Source organism: Caretta caretta, chromosome 5, assembly GCF_965140235.1.
Source record: "Caretta caretta isolate rCarCar2 chromosome 5, rCarCar1.hap1, whole genome shotgun sequence".
Classification (NCBI taxonomy): domain Eukaryota; kingdom Metazoa; phylum Chordata; order Testudines; family Cheloniidae; genus Caretta; species Caretta caretta.
Window position 1 is genome coordinate 117,015,111 of NC_134210.1, and position 19,361 is coordinate 117,034,471.

Here is a 19,361-nt window from a genome sequence, read left to right on the forward strand (position 1 = left end):
CCAGCAGGAGAGTGAGTTTGTGTGTGTGTGTGGGGGGGGGGGGGTGGAGGGTGAGAAAACCTGGATTTGTGCTGGAAATGGCCCAACTTGATGATCACTTTAGATAAGCTATTACCAGCAGGACAGTGGGGTGGGAGGAGGTACTGTTTCATGTTCTCTGTGTGTATATAAAGTCTGCTGCAGTTTCCACGGTATGCATCCGATGAAGTGAGCTGTAGCTCACGAAAGCTCATGCTCAAATAAATTGGTTACCAAAAGAACTGATAGAGAGAGATGCACAGCTGTTTGCTCCCTCAGGTATTAATCACTTACTCTGGGTTAATTAATAAACAAAAGTGATTTTATTAAGTATAAAAAGTAGGATTTAAGTGGTTTCAAGAAATAACAGACAGAACAAAGTAAATTACCAAGCAAAATAAAACAAAACATGCAAGTCTAAGCCTAATACATTTCAGAAACTGAATACAGATAAATCTCACCCTCAGCAATGTTCCAATAAGCTTCTTTCACAGACTCGACTCCTTCGTAGGCTGGGCCCAATCCTTTCCTCTGGTACAGTTCTTGTTAGTTCCAGCTCAGGTGGTAACTAGGGGTTTTCTCAAGACTGAAGCCCCTTTTGTTCTGTTCTACCCCCTTTTATAGCTTTCACACAAGGCGGGAATCTTTTGTGTGTCTGGGTCCCCACCCCTCCTTCTAAATGGAAAAGCACCAGGTTTAAGGTGGATTCCAGTACCAGGTGATATGATCACATGTCACTGTAAGACCTCATTCTCCATTCTTTCAGGGCTGGCGTGCATGTAGCCAGGAAGGTTTGCGAGTAAACAGAACCATTCACAACCAATTGTCCTAGTTAATGGGAGCCATCAAGATTCCAAGCCACCATTAATGGCCCACACTTTGCATAGTTACAATAGGACTTCAGAGTAATACTTCATATTTCTAGCTTCAGATACAAGGATGACACATTCGTACAAATAGGGTGAACACACTCAGTAGATTATAAGCTTTGTAATGATACCTTACAAGAGACCTTTTGAATAACGCATATTCCAGTTACATCATATCCACACTTATAAACATATTTCCATAAAACATATGGAGTGCAACGTCACAGTAATTCTCTGCAGTAATAGCATAGTGCTTCTGAATGTGCATTTACAGCTGCTTTTAGCTATTGTTCAGAGGGATAACTGAGGGTCAGCACTAATTCTTATCCACCTGGTCAGAGACTAAGGATGTGAGTTTCAAAAGTTCCTAAGTGACTCAGGAGCACAGGTCTCAGTGACTTTCAATGGGATGTGTGCTCCTAAATCACTTAGGTGCTTTGGAAAATCCCACCCTCAGGGCCTGATTCTCAGAAGTGCTGGGCACCCACAGCTCCATCCAAGACAATAGGATCTTCACTGATTCGGGAAATCTGGCTGAGTTGTACCAAGCACTGAAGGGTGAGGAGAGGATGCAATGTCTGTGCACTACACTGAGTGCAGAGAGTAGTTGAGTCTGTCGTAATGCTGGTGCTAGAATCCTCAAAGGAAGTAGGAAGGGATGAGAATGGTGGCAAGGCCATCGTCTCACCTGCCCCCTCCCTCCCCCCCAGTACTGTCACCACAGCCACACTCCCTGGGGACTCGTGAAGTCATTGTGCTTGCCTGAGGCACAATGCTTCTAGTACGCTCCTCTGGAAGAGCACAACTCTGCACCGCTCATGCCTGCAACCTCAGTGCTAATCCCATTCGCACAGGTGCTTACCTACACTGGTAAAGGTTACACAGCTGGGCCCTGCATGTATTACAAACATGACAGTGGTGACCTGCTTCTGGAAATATCACCACAGGTATATTATTCCAAGGAGAACTTGTCTTGCCAGCTGTGATTGTGGCCACCAGCTAAGGGCTCAATCCTGCTCCCATTGAAATCTGTGGGAGTTTTGCCGTTGACTTCTACCCTTCCTAATGGCTGTTGGATGGACAAGGAAAACAGGCCTTAAAGAAATGAAAAGTAAGGGATACTGGAACCACAGGGGGATGCTGATCCAGTCAGGAGGTAAAATTATGCTGCCCTAATTCAAGAGGAAGCCCTTTGTCTAGGATAGTAGTACCTGGAGCAGTCTCTTCTTTTTCCTAGCAAGGATAGGGAATACCATGAAGACACTCTGCTGGAAGTGTTCAGTATTGCAGTAGTTGGTGCCAGAATGAAATACACCATGTCAAGTTTATAAAAACATAGTCAAGTTTCATTTGCTGTCGCCCTGATCCTGGTTCTGTTTAAGCCAGTGGGAGTATTGGGGAAAGGATTGGCGCTAAGAGAAGGAGCAAGGATGGATGTAAACTGGAACGTGTTCTTTTTTTGTCCATAGGAATCCCGCCATCACCTGACAACATCAAGATTTTCAACATCACGGACACCTCCGCCATCATCTCTTGGTCAACTGCTGCGGGACAGTCCATCTCCTCCATCATCATCAGCTACAAGATTTATGGCAAGGCTGAGTACAACCACATTGACGTCACAATAAAAAACACAACCATCACGCAGTATCATCTCAAGGGCCTCGAGCCGAACACTGCGTATCTGGTTCAGATTAGTGCACAGAACAATATTGGACTGAGCAACCCAAATCCCTCTCTTGAACTGCAGACTCTCCCGGAAACAAAAGGTTGGTTAACCCAGCTTCCTGAACTCAGTTCAAGCCATGCCTGGGCGGTCTGAGGGGCCATGTGGGTTAGCAAGCTGAGAACACAGCTGGGGACCGATGAGCTTATATTTGTTACTCTGAATTTTGTTGGATTTTAAGAAAAATGTACCCAGTGCACATCCGGACAAAGACCTTAGAATTTGAATCCCAGCTCTGTTACTGGTTCACTGTGTAGCCTGGGGCAAGTCACACAATTTCCAGAAGTGGCTGCTGACTTTCAGTGCCCCAGTTATTGGGGGCCCAACGTTTCATAGATTCTTAGAGTTTAAAGCCAGAAGGGACCATTAGCTCATCAAATCTGACCTCCTGCATAAAACAGGCCATGGAATTTCACCAGCCTGGCCACCCACGGACTGACTTTCAGAGATGCTGAGCACCCCCAGCTCCAGTTGAAATCAGTGGAGCCACGGGTGCTCAGCACTACCGAAGATGAGGCCCAAGTTCTCTGGGCCTCCATTTGTGCATCTGTAAAATGAGAATGCTAATATTTACTCCCCTCAGAGGACTGTCAACGTTAACCAGATGCTATTAAGTGCCATTTTCCCCTCAACAGCTCCATATGAATCGAAGGGAGGGAAAATGCTGCTGATTGCTATCCTTGGCTCAGCAGGGATGACCTGCCTAACAATCCTCCTGGCCTTTCTCATCATGCTGCAGCTAAAGCGAGCCAACTTCCAGCGCAGAATGGCTCAAGCCTTCCAAAATGTGGTGGTGAGTTTCCAGTTTTGCTTTGTCGGTGCAGTTGTTCATCTCAGCCTCATCTGTTGTCTTTTTCTGATGGTTCCCTCCTCCTCCTCTTCTGACTTTTGAAATAAAGCTGCCCCCTAAAGCATGTGTTAGCATTAATAGTGTCAAGCTTTCCTATCACTGACCCAGAGGTGAGCAGGGGATCACAACTGTGGGATACAAAGTTGAGGGTCCACCTAGAGAAGGAAGGCAACTATGTGCTATGTCTCCCCTTCTGCTTTACTGCTTCTATCTCCTTTGCAGCACCAGTTGGTGATCTGATGTGTGTGAGGACGGGAGGCATGCCCTGCCAGACCAGAGAAAGGCTTGTGAACACACTACTCGGTGTGGTGTAGTCTCCATTTAAGCTGCACCGTGGGTTGTAAAATGCAGTGCAAGTTACTGCTACTCCGAGCCCCAGTAACTGCTCCTCCACAGTCTGTAGAGATGGGCACGGCAGGCCAAGAGCCAGCCAATGGCAGCACCACACCTCTTCCGGCTTCTTTCATACAGTGGACAGTATGGGCCATCATCACCAGTTGTTAGGTCCCATGGAAACTCTCCCTACACTCTTTTCTTCCACAGAAGCAAATCCTATGAGGATGCATTAATTAAAGCGAGGATGACCCCTCAAACACAGCAGACTATTTGATGTGCCCCAGCCTGATTAGGCAAGGGAGAGAGCGGAGACTATTTAGTTGCTAGATGTAATAGTTTGCTCAGATGTTTCGCTTTCTCTTCTTTCTTCCTCAACACTGCAGTGGAAGCTGCTCAGCATGAAGAAGGAAGCTTACCCAACCCTGTAGCCTACTTTCTGTCAGCCTCCACTACACTTTTATAAAAGTGGTCAGCGAGTGTCTGACACTCCTCTCATTTAGACAGTATAAACCAGGAATTACACTGCAGAAGACAATAAGCTAGAGAAGGCTCAGCTCCCATATGCTTATATTGAATGGGTAGTAAGTTCTGTGGTATTACTCCATACGGTACAAACTACTACTAACGTGGTTAATTTTTTTCACAGAGAGAAGAGCCAGCTGTCCAGTTTAACTCAGGAACTCTCACTCTGAGCAGGAAAGCCAAGAACAGCCCAGACCCCACTATCTATCCAGTCCTCGAGTGGAATGACATCAAATTTCAAGATGTGATTGGGGAGGGCAACTTTGGACAAGTCCTTAAAGCACGAATTAAGAAGGATGGCTTGCGAATGGATGCTGCCATCAAAAGGATGAAAGGTCAGCGGTTTTCATTAAAGACTGCAGAGTCTTTGAGGCCGGGGCCCTATGTTTATCGGGGTTTGTACAGTGCCTGGCATAAGGGGACCTTGATTCTGACTGGGGCCTCTGGCTGCTACTGTAATATAAATACTAAATAATAAGCATGAATAATAAGCTCACTTCTGCTTTTGCCTGGCCAAGGTTTGCATCCTGGAGATGGCTTTTTTTTCTGTCGGTGTGTTTTTTATAGTTTAACCCGGTATCATTGAGTGCTGACTCTTCCATATGAGTTTCAGTCTGTTTGATGAGTCACATGAAAATCTCATCATTTGCTACTCCACAGTGATAATGGCACAGAGCCTTTAAAACTTGCCAATGTTGCCTTAAATAAATAGATACGGTAGCAGTATATTTGTAGGGTCATTTAAATTTCCTTCTACTTCTTTTTGGGCATCACTTCTCTATCTAAGGCCTGGTCTACACTGCGGGGGCGGGGGGAGGGGATCAATCTAAGTTAAGCAGGTTCAGCTACGTGAATAATGTAGCTGAAGTTGCTGTACTTAGACCTACTCACTGTGGTGTCTTCACCGTGGTGAGTCGACTGCTGGACTCCCCCATCGACTCTGCCTGCGCCTCTCACAGCGGTGGAGTTTAGGAGTCGACAGAAGAGTGCTCAGGGGTCGATTTGACCCTTGCTGGATCGATTGCTGCCCTCTGATCTGGCAGGTAGTATAGACATACCCTAAGGTACTTTTAAGATGCTTATCAGCATGGTATCTAAGTTCCAGAAATACTAGAATACTGCCACTATAGTGCCTGGAATAGTGCAGATGTTGTTATGCAGCTCTCTAGGTCATTATCCGAGGAAACTGGCAATTGTTTAAGGGTGGCCATTTTATCATCCATTCTCAGAAAAAGAAGAGAAAACCTGGTTGCTGCTGGTGCATGGAATGGTGAATGCTTAGTTTTTAATGATACCCAGTGTGACCGGAATCCCAGGGGAGCCAACTGAGGTCACTCAATTAGGATGAAGTGCAAAGAATGGGGCAGACAATCCCCAAAGCTGGAGGATATTCCAATACTTAGATTTTCCAAGCCAGCACAAAACCTTCTATAATACCTTACTGGTTACCCAGAAGCCAACAACGCAGTTCCCTTAAAGTAACCCAGCCTCAGACCTTCACCCAGACACCCAAGTTAAATATGATGAGAACTAATGAAAGCTTATTAATCATATAAAAAGTTTCTACCAATCCCAAAGGATCGGACACATTACCTCCCAGGTTAATGAATATTCCAGATCTTACCCAAATACATGCTTACAGCCAATTCTTATTAACTAAACTAAAATTTATTAAAAAAGAAAAGGGAGAGAGGATTAGTTAAAAGACCAGTATACACACAGACATGAGTACAGTGCTTGAGATTCAGACTCATAGCAGAGATGGTGAGCTTTGTAGAGGCAAAAAGTTGTTTCAGAAATAGTTCATAGGTTATAGTCCAATGTTTATATTCAAGGCGGGCCAGTCAGCGCTGGGATCTTAGTCCTTGTTGCTTAGGCTTCCCCTGCATGAAACCTCAAGCAGATCTGAGATGACAGGATCAGGACCCAAGTCTCAGGCCTTCTTGTGACAGATCGGAGTCCCTCGGAGAACAATAGACACTCATTTCCTAAGCATGGCAGGTAATTCTCCACACAGATCCACATAAAGCAATTGCCTGTTTTTCTACCATTTGCAGATGATTGGCTATACACTTCAAAGAGAGATGAATACAGCAATATCCTAGGTTTACAGTTCATTTAATTGTTAAGAATTTCTTTTGATCTCTGAATTAACAGAATACAGCATAGACAGGGACTGTTTGATTACACTGTTGATCTCTACCCATATATATGCAAATACACAAAAACACAAACATTGTCTCCCCTTATGTTTTTAAGGGATGAATTTGAGTCATTGGTCCTGCAGGGTGCTTAATCCTTTCTTCCTTAGTTTGGGCTTTTAATTTGATCATCAACTTTAATCTGCTCTGGAGAAACATTTTCCTGACCAATGCGTTCTTTCTGCGCTTTATCTATTTCCAGATTCACTTGTGAGATATTAGACAGACATTCAGAAACTTCATTCACATATAAACTGCTTTTCTGCACAAACAGCTATTTTCCACAGACAAACATTTGGAGAATTCCTCAATAGGCAAGTTATTGCCCCAATAGACACAGGTTTAGGATTATTTCTTTCCTGTGACTGATTTATGTTAACCTGACTAAACAAAGCTTTAATATCATGCTCAATCAAAAGATGCTTGGGCAATAACTTCCTTACACCGGCTATAACTTCATGTTTAATGCCATTCCACTCAAGGTGGATTCTGGCTAAAGGCACATTTACAGCAAACTCATAGAGGGTTAAAATATTCACACTTTCACCTGGTAAGTAATCTTCCTCTTTGACAAGATCCTCTTTAACAAGACTGATGTTAGAACCTGTAATTTGCCCTAAACAGCTTTTACCATTGATTTTTACATTCTTTGCCCAAGTTATGGGGTTACCTTCACCTCACCTCGCGGTAAAAGCATTTACATAAAAGGTGGCAGAGTTGGGGTATATTTTAGTTACACATAGACAACTACTTAGAGTCAAACAACATACCAACATGGTTACAAACTGGATAGATTCTATCCCCATCTTTGCTGTTGAGAAGCTTTTCAGGATGATGCAGTCCTTCATTCTCTTGAGTTGGAGCTTAAGTTTGTCCATTTTGCCTTAGCTTCTAGTTCCTGCAATTGAATATATGTGATTCTTTGTTAGTGTTCAGAACACAGGCGTTTTCTTTCAGCAGCATCTCTTTCCATATCAGCTATCTTTTGCTTTCCCTGCAATCGAAGAGGTATTAGCTTTTGTTCAAGTTGCTGCTAGTTTCTCATTGCAGGCATTTTTGCTGGGTCTGCCTCCTGATTACTGGCCATTAACAGATTTTTCAGTTCTTGCTCTGGGGCCCTTTTTTAAAAGACAACCCCCTCTGTGAGCACAATTCTTCCAAGCTTTTTCTGTCAGGATCTTCCTAGGATTTGGATCACTCACTGTAACTGATTTTTAACCCTTAAGCTCTCCATTATCAAAATTAATTTTTGACAAGTGTGTGGTTTTGATCCAAAAACCCAATTAACCTGTGGTAATGTGTGTCCAAGCAGGACTATGCCACTATGACCGGAGTCCCAGGGGAGCCGACTGAGGTCACTCAATTAGGATGAACTGCAAAGAATGGGGCAGGTATTGGATATTCCAATACTTAGATTTACCAAGCCAGCACAAAACCTTCTATAATACCTCACTGGTCATGCGTCACACCCAGTGTGCATCTTTTATGGATGAAAAACTGGTCTAAGTGTGGGTAGCCCAGAAGGGCAATACCACTCTGGCTATGCCAACATGCCAGCTACAATAGACAAGTAGAAACAGGGACATGAAACGCTGGTATATGGTAAATTAAAACATAAGTTTAGGGGCAACTCTCCAGCCACTCTCCCAAGATTTATAATGTATCTTTTAAACAGAGAGATCCAAGCATTGCTGATTTTGCTCTTTAGGAATCATTAGGCTCAGTCCAACTCTCAGTGGATTATTTTGATTGACTTCAGCTGGGGTTAGATTGGACCCTTAATTAAGGACAAGATGAATCATAGCGGTAGCCGAGGTTTATTTGATTTTGCAGGGTAGGTATAAAACCAGGCATATTTCACAACTGTGCTATGATGTTTCAGATCATATTCTCATTTTTAGATGTTAAAGATCTTTTCATCATAGGTAAACAGAAAGTGGGTTCAGTTGGTTTACTACACCAGACTTCACAGAAGTCTTATTTTGTGCTGCATTGTAAGTGTGCTAGGTGAAAAATATTTCTGGTGTACGATCGCGTTAGCCTATCGATGGCTTTTGGAATAAGCTTGCTTGGCTACTTTTATTACCCTTGAATTGGATGCTTTAAGGCGTTTGGTATTTGGGGACTTCAATATCAAGATCTGCTCACTCTCTTTTTTAGGCTGATGGATTTGTATAACCTGCTAAGGCATATTGTGTCTCCATACCATAGGAGGAGTGACATATTGGGTGTGACTGTTGAAGACATTATGATGCCTCTAGGTTTTTGACTGAAGAATGATTTTATTATTTAGGTAAAGACTGGAATACCATGGAGTTTATCCCTTTTCAACATCAACCAGTAGTCCAAGTTCTTGTCTTAATGACAGTAGCAACAGCGTGGTTTTAACTGCAGTTTAGATGAGTACATAAATAAATGTTTCTTATATTTTCAGAGTATGCCTCAAAGGATGATCACAGAGACTTTGCTGGAGAATTGGAAGTTCTTTGTAAACTTGGACATCATCATAATATCATAAATCTTTTGGGAGCATGTGAACATCGGGGTAGGATATTTTGTTTACCTGGCTTTAAAAATTCCAATAAAATAAAATATAAAACTACATATTTGTCCAGGCCAGAAATTCTCCTTATATTAAAGTAATTATTGTGCTCAGAAAAGGAAAGATGGCACCCTTTTTATAACATAAAATATAAGCAGATTTTTACATAAAATATTTAGATGCATAATAAACAGAAAACACGACATAGCTAAACAGTGGTCTGTGGACCACCAGTGATCAGCAGTGCTCTTTTTGGTGGTTTGCAGAATTAATCTGTTTCAAAACCAAGGAATGGGGTAGTTGGACAGGAGGTTTGTTCATAAGCCAACATTTACCTGGGAGGATCACTGCAGTGAATAGATCTACACCAGTTAATGATCTGGCCACTTACTACAGTAGAACTTTAGAGTTACGAACACCAGAGTTACGAACTGACGAGTCAACCACGCACCTCATTTGGAACTGGAAGTACGCAATCAGGCAGCAGCAGAGACAAAAAAAAAAAAAAAAGCAAGTAGAGTACTGCGTTAAATGTAAACTACCAAAAAAAATACAGGGAAATTTAAAAAAAAAGATTTGACAAGGTAAAGAAACTATTTCTGTGCTTGGTTCATTTAAATTAAGATGGTTAAAAGCAGCATTTTTCTTATGCACAGTAAAGTTTCAAAATTCACTTGTAAACTTTTGAAAGAATAATCAGAGTCTGGAACAACCTCCATTCCTCAGGTGTTTGTAACTCTGAGGTTCTACACTGTATTCCACACTGTGAACTGCTGGGCTGCAACATTTCTGTTATGAAAAACGCTTTTTGAACTATAAAATCACAAGAATCCTTCTGAAATGGCCATCATTGCCATCTTCTTCTTCTGCATCTGAGAAATAGAAGGTTTGTTTGTTTGTTTGTTTGAATCTTGTGTGGCATTATACTGTAGTAGTGGGACCCAATCAGGGGAAATGCATAATCACTGACACTGTCTCCATTTTTAGCTTGTTATGTAATACTGCTCTCTCTGTTTTACATTAGGGTATCTTTACCTGGCTATTGAATATGCTCCCCATGGAAATTTACTCGATTTCCTAAGGAAGAGCAGAGTGCTGGAGACAGACCCAGCATTTGCTATTGCCAACAGCACTGCCTCCACGCTGTCTTCTCAGCAGCTTCTGCATTTTGCAGCAGATGTGGCCAGAGGGATGGACTACTTAAGCCAAAAACAGGTCAGCTCTGAGCTCCTTGTCTTTTAAAAACACAGCGCTTTAGTTTTTAGGGCTTGATCTAGTTTTTGTCACCTCTATTCAATATGTATTGTTAGGGCTATTCCAGAACTGATCTTTTATACAGTCCCCAAGGATAACAGGAATACACTGACCCCTCCTAAAAGATAAGGTCAGGATGACAGTATGTAATAGAGATGTTCTGATTGAACCAACATGATCAAGGTGATAACGAGCCACGTCAGGGGACAGTGATTAACTATGTCAAAGGGGCAGTACTAACTTGTTTGTATAAGGGTATAAAGATGAACCTCAGAGGGAGAATCAGCCAAGGGGGGACCAAAAAGTTCCGCCATTCACTGAGCTGCATCCATGGTCATGGGCATACGTCTTAGCATCCTTGTAGAGTCTACCAGGTGCTATTACCATGCTTTATTGATAATAAACCTGGACTGGCACCTTCGTACTTTAATGACTCTTGTGGTCATTGGGCGGTTCGCTCCACGTCTACTGTGGCAGCTGTCTGCACAAAGCTGGGGCAGCACACAGGGAGAACACACACACACACACACAGCCGAACATCTAAGCATACTGGGTTACCTCAGAATTTCTGTTTTCTTTATTGTAGTTTATTCATCGCGATTTGGCAGCAAGAAACATCTTGGTTGGAGAAAACTATGTTGCAAAAATAGCAGATTTTGGATTGTCTAGAGGTCAAGAAGTTTATGTTAAAAAGACCATGGTAAGGATTGAAACAAACATGTTCAGTATGATCATTCTTTGAGAAAATCACACCTCATCAGGGGTTATCACTATGTCTTTTTTTTAGAGATGGAGCCAAGAGACAAAGTTTGGTTCTTAACCTTCCTAAAGTCCAAGGAACCAGTTGCAAAAATTTCATGCAAAGTTCAGGGATATTTGGATGTAGCTTTTTGGCTGAGGCCCATCACTAGCCATTTAAAAAAAACGTCTTTCAACTATAATCTGTATTCAGATGGCTTCATTCTATTGACATAGGTGGAGCTATGTCAGCTTGCATCAGCTAAGGATCCCATTGTGCAAAACAGATGTGTTAAAGCAATGGCAATTCTGTTCTATACAGATATTTGGATCAGAGTAAATGTTGGTACATATGACATCACTAATAAGTAAGATTTCAGTAGTTCTGAATGTCACACATAGGACAAATACAACAATTAGTCTTGTTGTCGCGATTCAGAGTACTAAAAATTTAAATTAAAAGAAAAGAAGAAAAAAGCAAACTAGTTATTCACAGGCAGCTTTGTCTCACAACTGAAATAGTGAACTACTAAAAAAGGGTGTCACAACCACAGACAACTGTCCAGATGTGCTGAAGGAGTTCTGGGATATAACACTGTCACGCAAGGGATGGGAACAACTCTAGCTAGAAGTGTCTGATTATTTTTAATGAAAAGCAGACTTATTTAGAAGCAAATCCTTTGCACAAGCTGAAAGTTTGTACTCCAACCCTGGCCTTTGTATTTATTTCATGAATGTAATGAGGAATGTAAAGGCATGTAACTGATTCTTATGTTCCAATTTGATATTTACAAAGCTCATATATGAAAGTGAATCCCTCCATGGTCTGCACTGGTGTAAAGCCAGTGACCTAAGATTAGGATCAGGGCCTGAGAAAGTAATGAGACTGAATGTTGATGAATCATTGGTCAAACTATCTTGCACACTCCCCTAGAGGCTCCATTGAAAAGTGGGTGGAGTGGGTGGGAGTGATGAGATGGAATCCTATGTGCAAGGCTCCTCAGGGAGGAAGACCACTTCCCAGGCACTAAACCCTTGGCATCCCTTGAAGAGGAAGAAGTGAACTGTCTAATGAGTCTCTTCATCCAATCCCACATGATTCTGCCTCTGAGTCACTGACACCTTGTGGTCAATGGGAAAGGAATGGTTCACAGGATGTGCATCATGCAAGCAGAATTGTTTCCAATTCATAGTGGGACCACACTCATTTGGAAAGAACTTCTCTTTGCTTTACTGGGAGCTGTGCATCTGGGACCTGATTGTACAACCAGTGCTCAAGTTGGGGAGCATGTATATCAGTAGGCCTATTGACGTGAATGGGGCTACCTGTGTAAGTGCTCACTAATGTAAGTAATGGTTGTTCGTGGTGCAGGTTTCAGTAAGATTGTTTTGAAACAGCTATGAACACTACCATTAATATAATAGCCTGTAATGCAATTCTAATGGCATCACTTCCAGGGAAGGCTTCCAGTGCGATGGATGGCAATTGAATCTCTAAATTACAGTGTGTACACCACAAACAGTGATGTGTAAGTACAGTTCTTTAACATGTTTTTAACAAGACTTTCTTTAATAACATCGAAGCTTCATAGGGGAAAGTTTTTTTGCCAGCGTTTTTAATCGTGCAGCTATTAATTCATGGAACTCAGAAAACACAGGCATATGTGTCACCATGTGGGCAGACAGCTTATCAGACTACAAGGAATAGTCTGGAAAAACTGAACCAGGCTAAGTTTGGGTCTGAGTCCAGATCTGAGTTTCTACAAAGTACATGGGATTTTGGACATGGGGTTAGTTCAGGGGCATCTCTAGTTTGAAACTCAAACTCAAATGCACCTTTGGAAGGCCCATACGAACACCAGTTTCTGCCAGCGAAGTGTAGCAAGTATCCAGGAAAACAGCAAAAGTTCAGATCTGTGATAGCAGTACATGCCAGGAAATCAGATAGAGTTGGCCAAGCTCTACGGGCTTGATCTAGCAAAGCACTTAAACATGTGCATAGCTGTAAGTACTTGAGCTGTCTCATTAAAGTCAACAGGACTCCTTGTGGGGTTTAAGTGCCTTGCTAGGTCACAACCTGAGCGAAAAGGGGAAAGTAATCAGAGGCGATACCTCTGCCGAAATTTTCTGTATAGACTATAGTGCTGGTTCATTTCTATGCGACGTCTGACACATTTGGTCATTTTCTATTGAACTTAGTCTCTGTAAATCTTTAAGTGGAGAGACGAAAAGGAGGTACAAAATAATTCTTCTTTGCATGACAGTCTCTTCTGGAATCAGATAAACAAAATAGCAGAATATAATCGTAGTTAAAAAAGAAACCTCATAAGGAGGTTTGCCAGAAGGTGGGGACGAATGACAAGGGATGGGTCATTTGATGATTACCTGTTCTGGTCATTCCTTCTGAAGCCCCTGGCATTGGCCACTGTCGGAAGACAGGACACTGGGCTAGATGGACCTTTGGTCTGACCCAGTATGGCTGTTCTTACATTCTTGATGACTCCTTTAAGAGCCAATTTCTGCCCACCTGACTAGTGCTATTGAAGTCAGTCACCAGTGTAAATTCAGCATAATTTCATGTACTTCAATGAAATTGTTCTGGGTTTACACTGGTGAAACTGAACTGTGAGAAGAGTTTGGCACTTTGTGTATTAAATGAGACAGAGACAGTGAGGAAATGGGCCAGATCCTCAGCTGGTGTAAATCAGTGTAGCTCCATTGATGTCAGTGGTACAATGCTCATCTACACCTGCTGAGAATCTGGCCTTATATGTTTTAAAGCCTGGATCCTTACTCCCAAACAGAAAATTGATCAGAAAAAAATGAAAAGAGTGAATTGTAACTTACGTTCTCTGTATATTAGCAAAATGTCTTTTTAAATTCTCTTCAGTATCACACCTGTTCACTTTTAATCATTGTTCCTATCAAGGTATGAGTGCTTTTTCTTTGTCCCTATTGCAGGTGGTCATATGGTGTCCTGTTATGGGAAATAGTCAGTTTAGGTAAGTATCCATTTTTTTCTGGTAGACAAATAAACCAGCATGGGATATTCTAGTACAGTATCCCTACTGGGTATTCTTGGCTCTCAGCCCTGCATTCAGCCCACTAAGCCATTCCTCGCTTTCAAACATCTTCCGCTGTTTTCTTTTGATTTATTAACTACATCCTGCATTGGTCACAATACCCTTAAAAAAATCATCACAATTCCAACTCAGTCCAGGTCAGGCACCACATTACCTGAGCAAGGTAGAGAGAGACTCTTTTCATTATCCCATGGCAAGGAATTTACACCAGGTATTTTCTTTTAAAAAACAAATATTCCAAGGGTGAGCTTAATAAAAGGACCAAGGCACTTAACTGCCACTTTAGGCACCTACATCCCAGGCTGCACTGGGTTTCACAAACCCCCTGCTCAGCTGCCCATGAACCCTGTCGGCACCTGTTTCTGCCTCTGAGCGTGCGCACTGCAGCCATGCTATGTGTCTGGATTCCTAAGCCCCAGAGCCAAACAGAAACCAGGAGAAGCTAGGCATTCTTTCACCTAAGTCACCTATGGGGCCCAATCTGGTAAGTGTGCTCAGAGCATGCCTACTGGATTGGCCCCTAGAGGTGAGTTTTTGCAAAACAGCTGGAGGAGGAGGAGCCCACACCCCTCAGCTTGGCAGTTCCCATTGGCTATGTTAGGCAAGGAGCTACCTAGCCTGCTGGCTTTTTGTAAAGCCCATTCTGAGGTGCTGATTTCTCTGCATTCATTGTATAGGGAGCTTAGGTGCCAAACTCAGGCTTTGTGAATCACGGTGATTTTCTACGTATCTATAGTCAATGTCACCAGGCCTAAATTTCTTTGTGGACCTAGCCCTAAGAGTACTCTCCAAATATAAGTTAGAGCCTGATCCTGCAAACACTACCACTGGTCACATGGGACCTAAGTCTGATCTTACTTACAGCAGTGTAAAACAGGAATAACGCTACGGAAGGCAGTGTAAGTGAGATCAGAATCAGGCCACTGGCTGGAAAAATTTGATGAGACACATTATTAATGGAACTGTGCCATTTTACACCAGCTGAGGATCTGGCCCGTTTGCCTTTTACTTTATAAAAACACTGTGCATGGTTTTAGCACAGCATAAATAACGACTAAAATTATTATTATCAAATACAGTTACTCAGTACAATCTTCCTTCATCTTTAACCTGCCTTCATCAAATATTTTGTTGCTGAGCCATCCTGTGGCTCTTGTGCTGAGCGCGGTTATCCTTATTTGTGATAGCACCAGAAACATTTGCTTAAACCCGTGTTAAAATCTTGTGTTTTAGGTGGGACACCATACTGTGGAATGACATGTGCAGAACTCTATGAGAAATTGCCACAAGGGTACAGACTGGAAAAGCCTCTCAACTGCGATGATGAGGTGTAAGCAAATAAGTTCATTAATTATTATTTTATTTCCATTGTTTACTGTGAAAATAGCAGTTTTCAGGGAAGCCATGATTCAGCAAATGTGTGATTTTTTTAAAATATTCAATAATATAGCTGTATGAGGCCTGAATGCACTGTTGGTTGCAGAATGGCAATTTGCCTCCAGAGGTGCTATACTTTGCACAGGCTGGGTGGCTGTCCTTTTGAAAACCACCGCAACGTTCCACACGAAAGATCACCTTCAAGAAGGCCAAGCATGGGAAATTTAAGCCCAAATATGGCAGTTGAAAAAGTAAAACAAAGCATGTTTGAATTGAAATGGGTTTGCTACCTTAACAGGTGTGGGCAACACCAGTACAGTTACCACCACGCTGGAGGAAACCGTGGAGGAGATCATACATGCGGCTGTGTGCCATGCAGTAAAGCCAATTCCTATGCGGGAGTCTGGGAATGCCTAATGAGAGGCTCAGGTGGTGAAGCACTGCTATAACAGCTCCTGTGCCTCCCACTGCTCGGTGCACCTCACCTGAAAATTCCAGCCTTAAACTGGGGCTGCTTGCCATGGTTTTAAGATGGAATCTGCAGGCCTTGTGTTCAGTGACATGCTGCCAAGTCCTCATCGGGTTGTGTCTGATTTTTAAAGGTATGACCTAATGAGACAGTGTTGGCGGGAGAAACCGTATGAAAGGCCGTCATTCGCTCAGATCCTGGTGTCACTGAACAGGATGTTAGAGGAACGAAAGGTAAGGCTGTGCTAGCTTAAAGTCCAAAGGCTAAATCTTTCCATGGCATGTGTGTCAAGTTCATTGGGGGTACTGTAAACACAAGTAGTGAGCTCTATATCCCCAAAATAATTAGAGCACAGCTTAGTGCGCTTGAGGAAAAACATGCATCACCTACTTCAACCTCTCTTCTTCTTTCAGACATATGTGAATACCACGCTGTATGAGAAGTTTACCTATGCAGGCATTGACTGCTCTGCTGAAGAAGCTGCTTAAGACAGAAAAAAATCTTCATATATTGAATAACTATTAAACAAACCAAAAACTCAGCCTTCTGGGGCACAGAATGGGATGTGCTGTGTATAGCTCTTTGTAAAATATTGTTGAACCACAGATAGCATTCTGTATATCTTACAGTAAGCTCTGCCTCCATAGACTGTAGGAATGTATATACTGTTTTGAGTAAGAATGGGCTAAAGTCATCAATTCTAAGGTTTCAGAGTAGTAGCCATGTTAGTCTCTACCAGCAAAAACAACAAGGAGTCCTTGTGGCTCCTTAAAGACTAACGAATTTATTAGGGCTTAAGCTTTCATGGGCTAGAACCCACTTCATCAGATGCATGGAGTGAAAATACAGGAGCAGGTATAATACATGAAAGGATGGGGGGATTATTTTACCAAGTGTGAGGGCAGTCTTTACAAAACGTAAACTTAACTTCCCCAATAGTAATTTCTCCCCACTGTTACTCTCACCTTCTTGTCAACTGTCTGGGCCACTCTCTAATCACTTCAGAAGTTATTTTTCCTCCCTTGGTATCCTACTGTTAATTGATTTATCTCGATCGACTGACCTCACACTTGGTAAAGCAACTCCCCCACCCTTTCATGTATTTATACAAGCAACTGCTGTTTGTTTTTTGTCATTCAGTTTAATAGCCAAGTTCTGTATTAAATATCGATGTTTATCTTGACAATATATATATTAGAGAGTGGTGTTATTTTAGAAAGCCACAGGGCGTTTATCACAAAGACTGGGCATTCATAAATGTATTACATATTGTAAAACACATTTCTAAAAGGTCAGTTTGGCTACAAGTGCAATTTTTTCATTTTGTATTTGAGTCTAATAATACACTGACTAAGTATGGATCATTAGTTAATTATAAACAGGCAAGGTTCACTTACTTGCTTGTGACCACCCCTATTCCTTGTGTGCCTGGCTGTAGTTTACTGTGTCGCCTTTAACAAATAATGTACTAAAAGCCTTTGAAATATTTTTCTTCAGTGGCATTATTAAAAGGTTCTCAACTCCTACACATCATTCAGCTAATGTACATGATGGTCAAGAGGGCAGGAAATATTTTTACATTTCAGTATAATGGCCTTCTGCATTAGTGTGTCTGAGAACTGACTCCGGACTCTTGCTATCAGATGAAGATCTTTAATTCGCTCTCAGCCCATGGGGGGCAGGAAGGACACCTGGGCCATGGTGGCTCCTCGCAACTGCTGGGTGAATCTTCCTCAACTCCACAGCCACCCCCCAACAGCTCCCTGCCCCTGGCTGTGTCCCCTCCTCACCATCCATCCCCTACAGAGACAGGGCAAATGAGCCAGCTATTGGACACAGTCTGCCTAAAGTGCTGATAAATTTTTATAATGTCAAAGCTGTAATAATTTTAAAAATAATTGCTGAAGAATGTTGAAGCTGTTTAGACACATTGTAACAGCCCAGTACCCCTCCATCAGGGTTACACTGCACACCAGTTAGCATCACACAGACGTGTCTTCACAAGCCATTTACAGCTCACATTTTTGGGGCCCAAATTTGCAATTGGTTGTGCGGGGGTGAGGGAAACCTAGACAGAGTCTCATGCTCCCAGATATATCAAGGACAACTCTATGAAACCTATGAGGGTTGGGGGAAGAGACTTTAACATGACATGTTTGTGGTACCACCTTCCCCCCCCAACCCCCCCAAAAAACCACCCCAGATATTTATATGAGTGTATGACCTTGCATGATTATGGCTTGATATGGTACTTTAACATTTTTGATTAAACTAATCATGTTACACTAATGCTTTGAGCCCTCCCTCCCCCCCCCAGTTCTGCAAAGGATGCTAGCACTACAGTCCTGGTGCTGGCGTGAGCATGCCCCCCCAAGACCCTAAAGAGGTACTTTATTCCAGAAAGGGGACACTAAGGGGGACCACATTTGTAACTACCCCCCTTTGATGGTATGCTAGCTACATTATGCCACAGGCTGCCTGTTAAAACAAACCGTGTTTATGTGAACACACAGCCATAGCTCTGTACAAACACAATCACATGTACAAGACAAATTTCAGAGCTATGTGTATATTACCTCAATTGTTACCAACCCTATGTGCATTCAGTCTTCTTCGTGGGGCAGAGAAGTTTGGATTAAACATTTCATGCCCTTTGGACAGCTCACACAACCAACTCCTTCCCCCCCCCCTCAAACAACACAGCCACGAGCAAAGTTTTTAGGTACAGCCCTTTGTCAGGTCATTTTTAGAGAAAGTTTTGTACCCCTTTGCTGTGACAGAAAGATTTTTGGCACCTATGTCTTTGTCAACAAAAGGCTGATGAGTGCTAGCTGTGGCCTTTTCAGAGGTGAGTAATAAGTTTCTTTTAGGTGTGGCACACACCCATTCCAAGTCATGCAATGTCTCTATTTGAAAAAAACCTACATATTGGAAGTAGTATAGGTCTCCCACTTTACAAGCTTAACTTGTAATACAATCTAGGTGGGGAAATGATGCATTGTTGAAAGGGGAGTAATGAAATTGGGCTCTTCTACAGGCAACCTCCCTGTTTATGTTTTCGTTAGCTAAGTGTACTTTGTGCAAAGAACCATTTGTCATGGTGTACTGTGGCATAATATTCTACCACATGGTTATTTCTAGCAGGCACTTACCCTGCTACTGATTTGGAATAGAGTTGTTTACCCCATTGTCCCTGCACTAGTGCCTACAGGTTTGGTGTCATTTTTTCCTTTCCATTATTTCATTAATCTTTAACAGGAGAATGCATAAGTAAAATTGCACTCTCCATGACACAGGTATCTAGTCTGAGCTATAATACTGGAAGGATTTCAATGCACTCCATCATCTGTTCTCTACCAAGAAAGAGAAGTCACAC

The 19,361-nt window shown here is 42.4% G+C and overlaps 1 protein-coding gene across 5 annotated transcripts in view; it reads left to right on the forward strand.

The window, feature by feature from the left end:
- Positions 1-17,473, forward strand: part of TEK (TEK receptor tyrosine kinase) — an 89,424-nt gene extending 71,951 nt beyond the window's left edge. For all 5 annotated transcript variants that reach the window (XM_048849446.2, XM_048849448.2, XM_048849445.2 and 2 more), the window contains 11 exons: positions 2,357-2,656; positions 3,249-3,406; positions 4,446-4,656; positions 8,957-9,067; positions 10,089-10,279; positions 10,905-11,018; positions 12,515-12,585; positions 14,018-14,058; positions 15,373-15,469; positions 16,119-16,218; positions 16,399-17,473. In XM_048849446.2, coding sequence (XP_048705403.1) covers positions 2,357-2,656; positions 3,249-3,406; positions 4,446-4,656; positions 8,957-9,067; positions 10,089-10,279; positions 10,905-11,018; positions 12,515-12,585; positions 14,018-14,058; positions 15,373-15,469; positions 16,119-16,218; positions 16,399-16,473 — 1,469 coding nt within the window. In that variant the 3' untranslated portion in view covers positions 16,474-17,473. The remainder of the gene's footprint in view (positions 1-2,356; positions 2,657-3,248; positions 3,407-4,445; positions 4,657-8,956; positions 9,068-10,088; positions 10,280-10,904; positions 11,019-12,514; positions 12,586-14,017; positions 14,059-15,372; positions 15,470-16,118; positions 16,219-16,398) is intronic.
- The last annotated feature ends 1,888 nt before the right edge of the window (positions 17,474-19,361 follow it).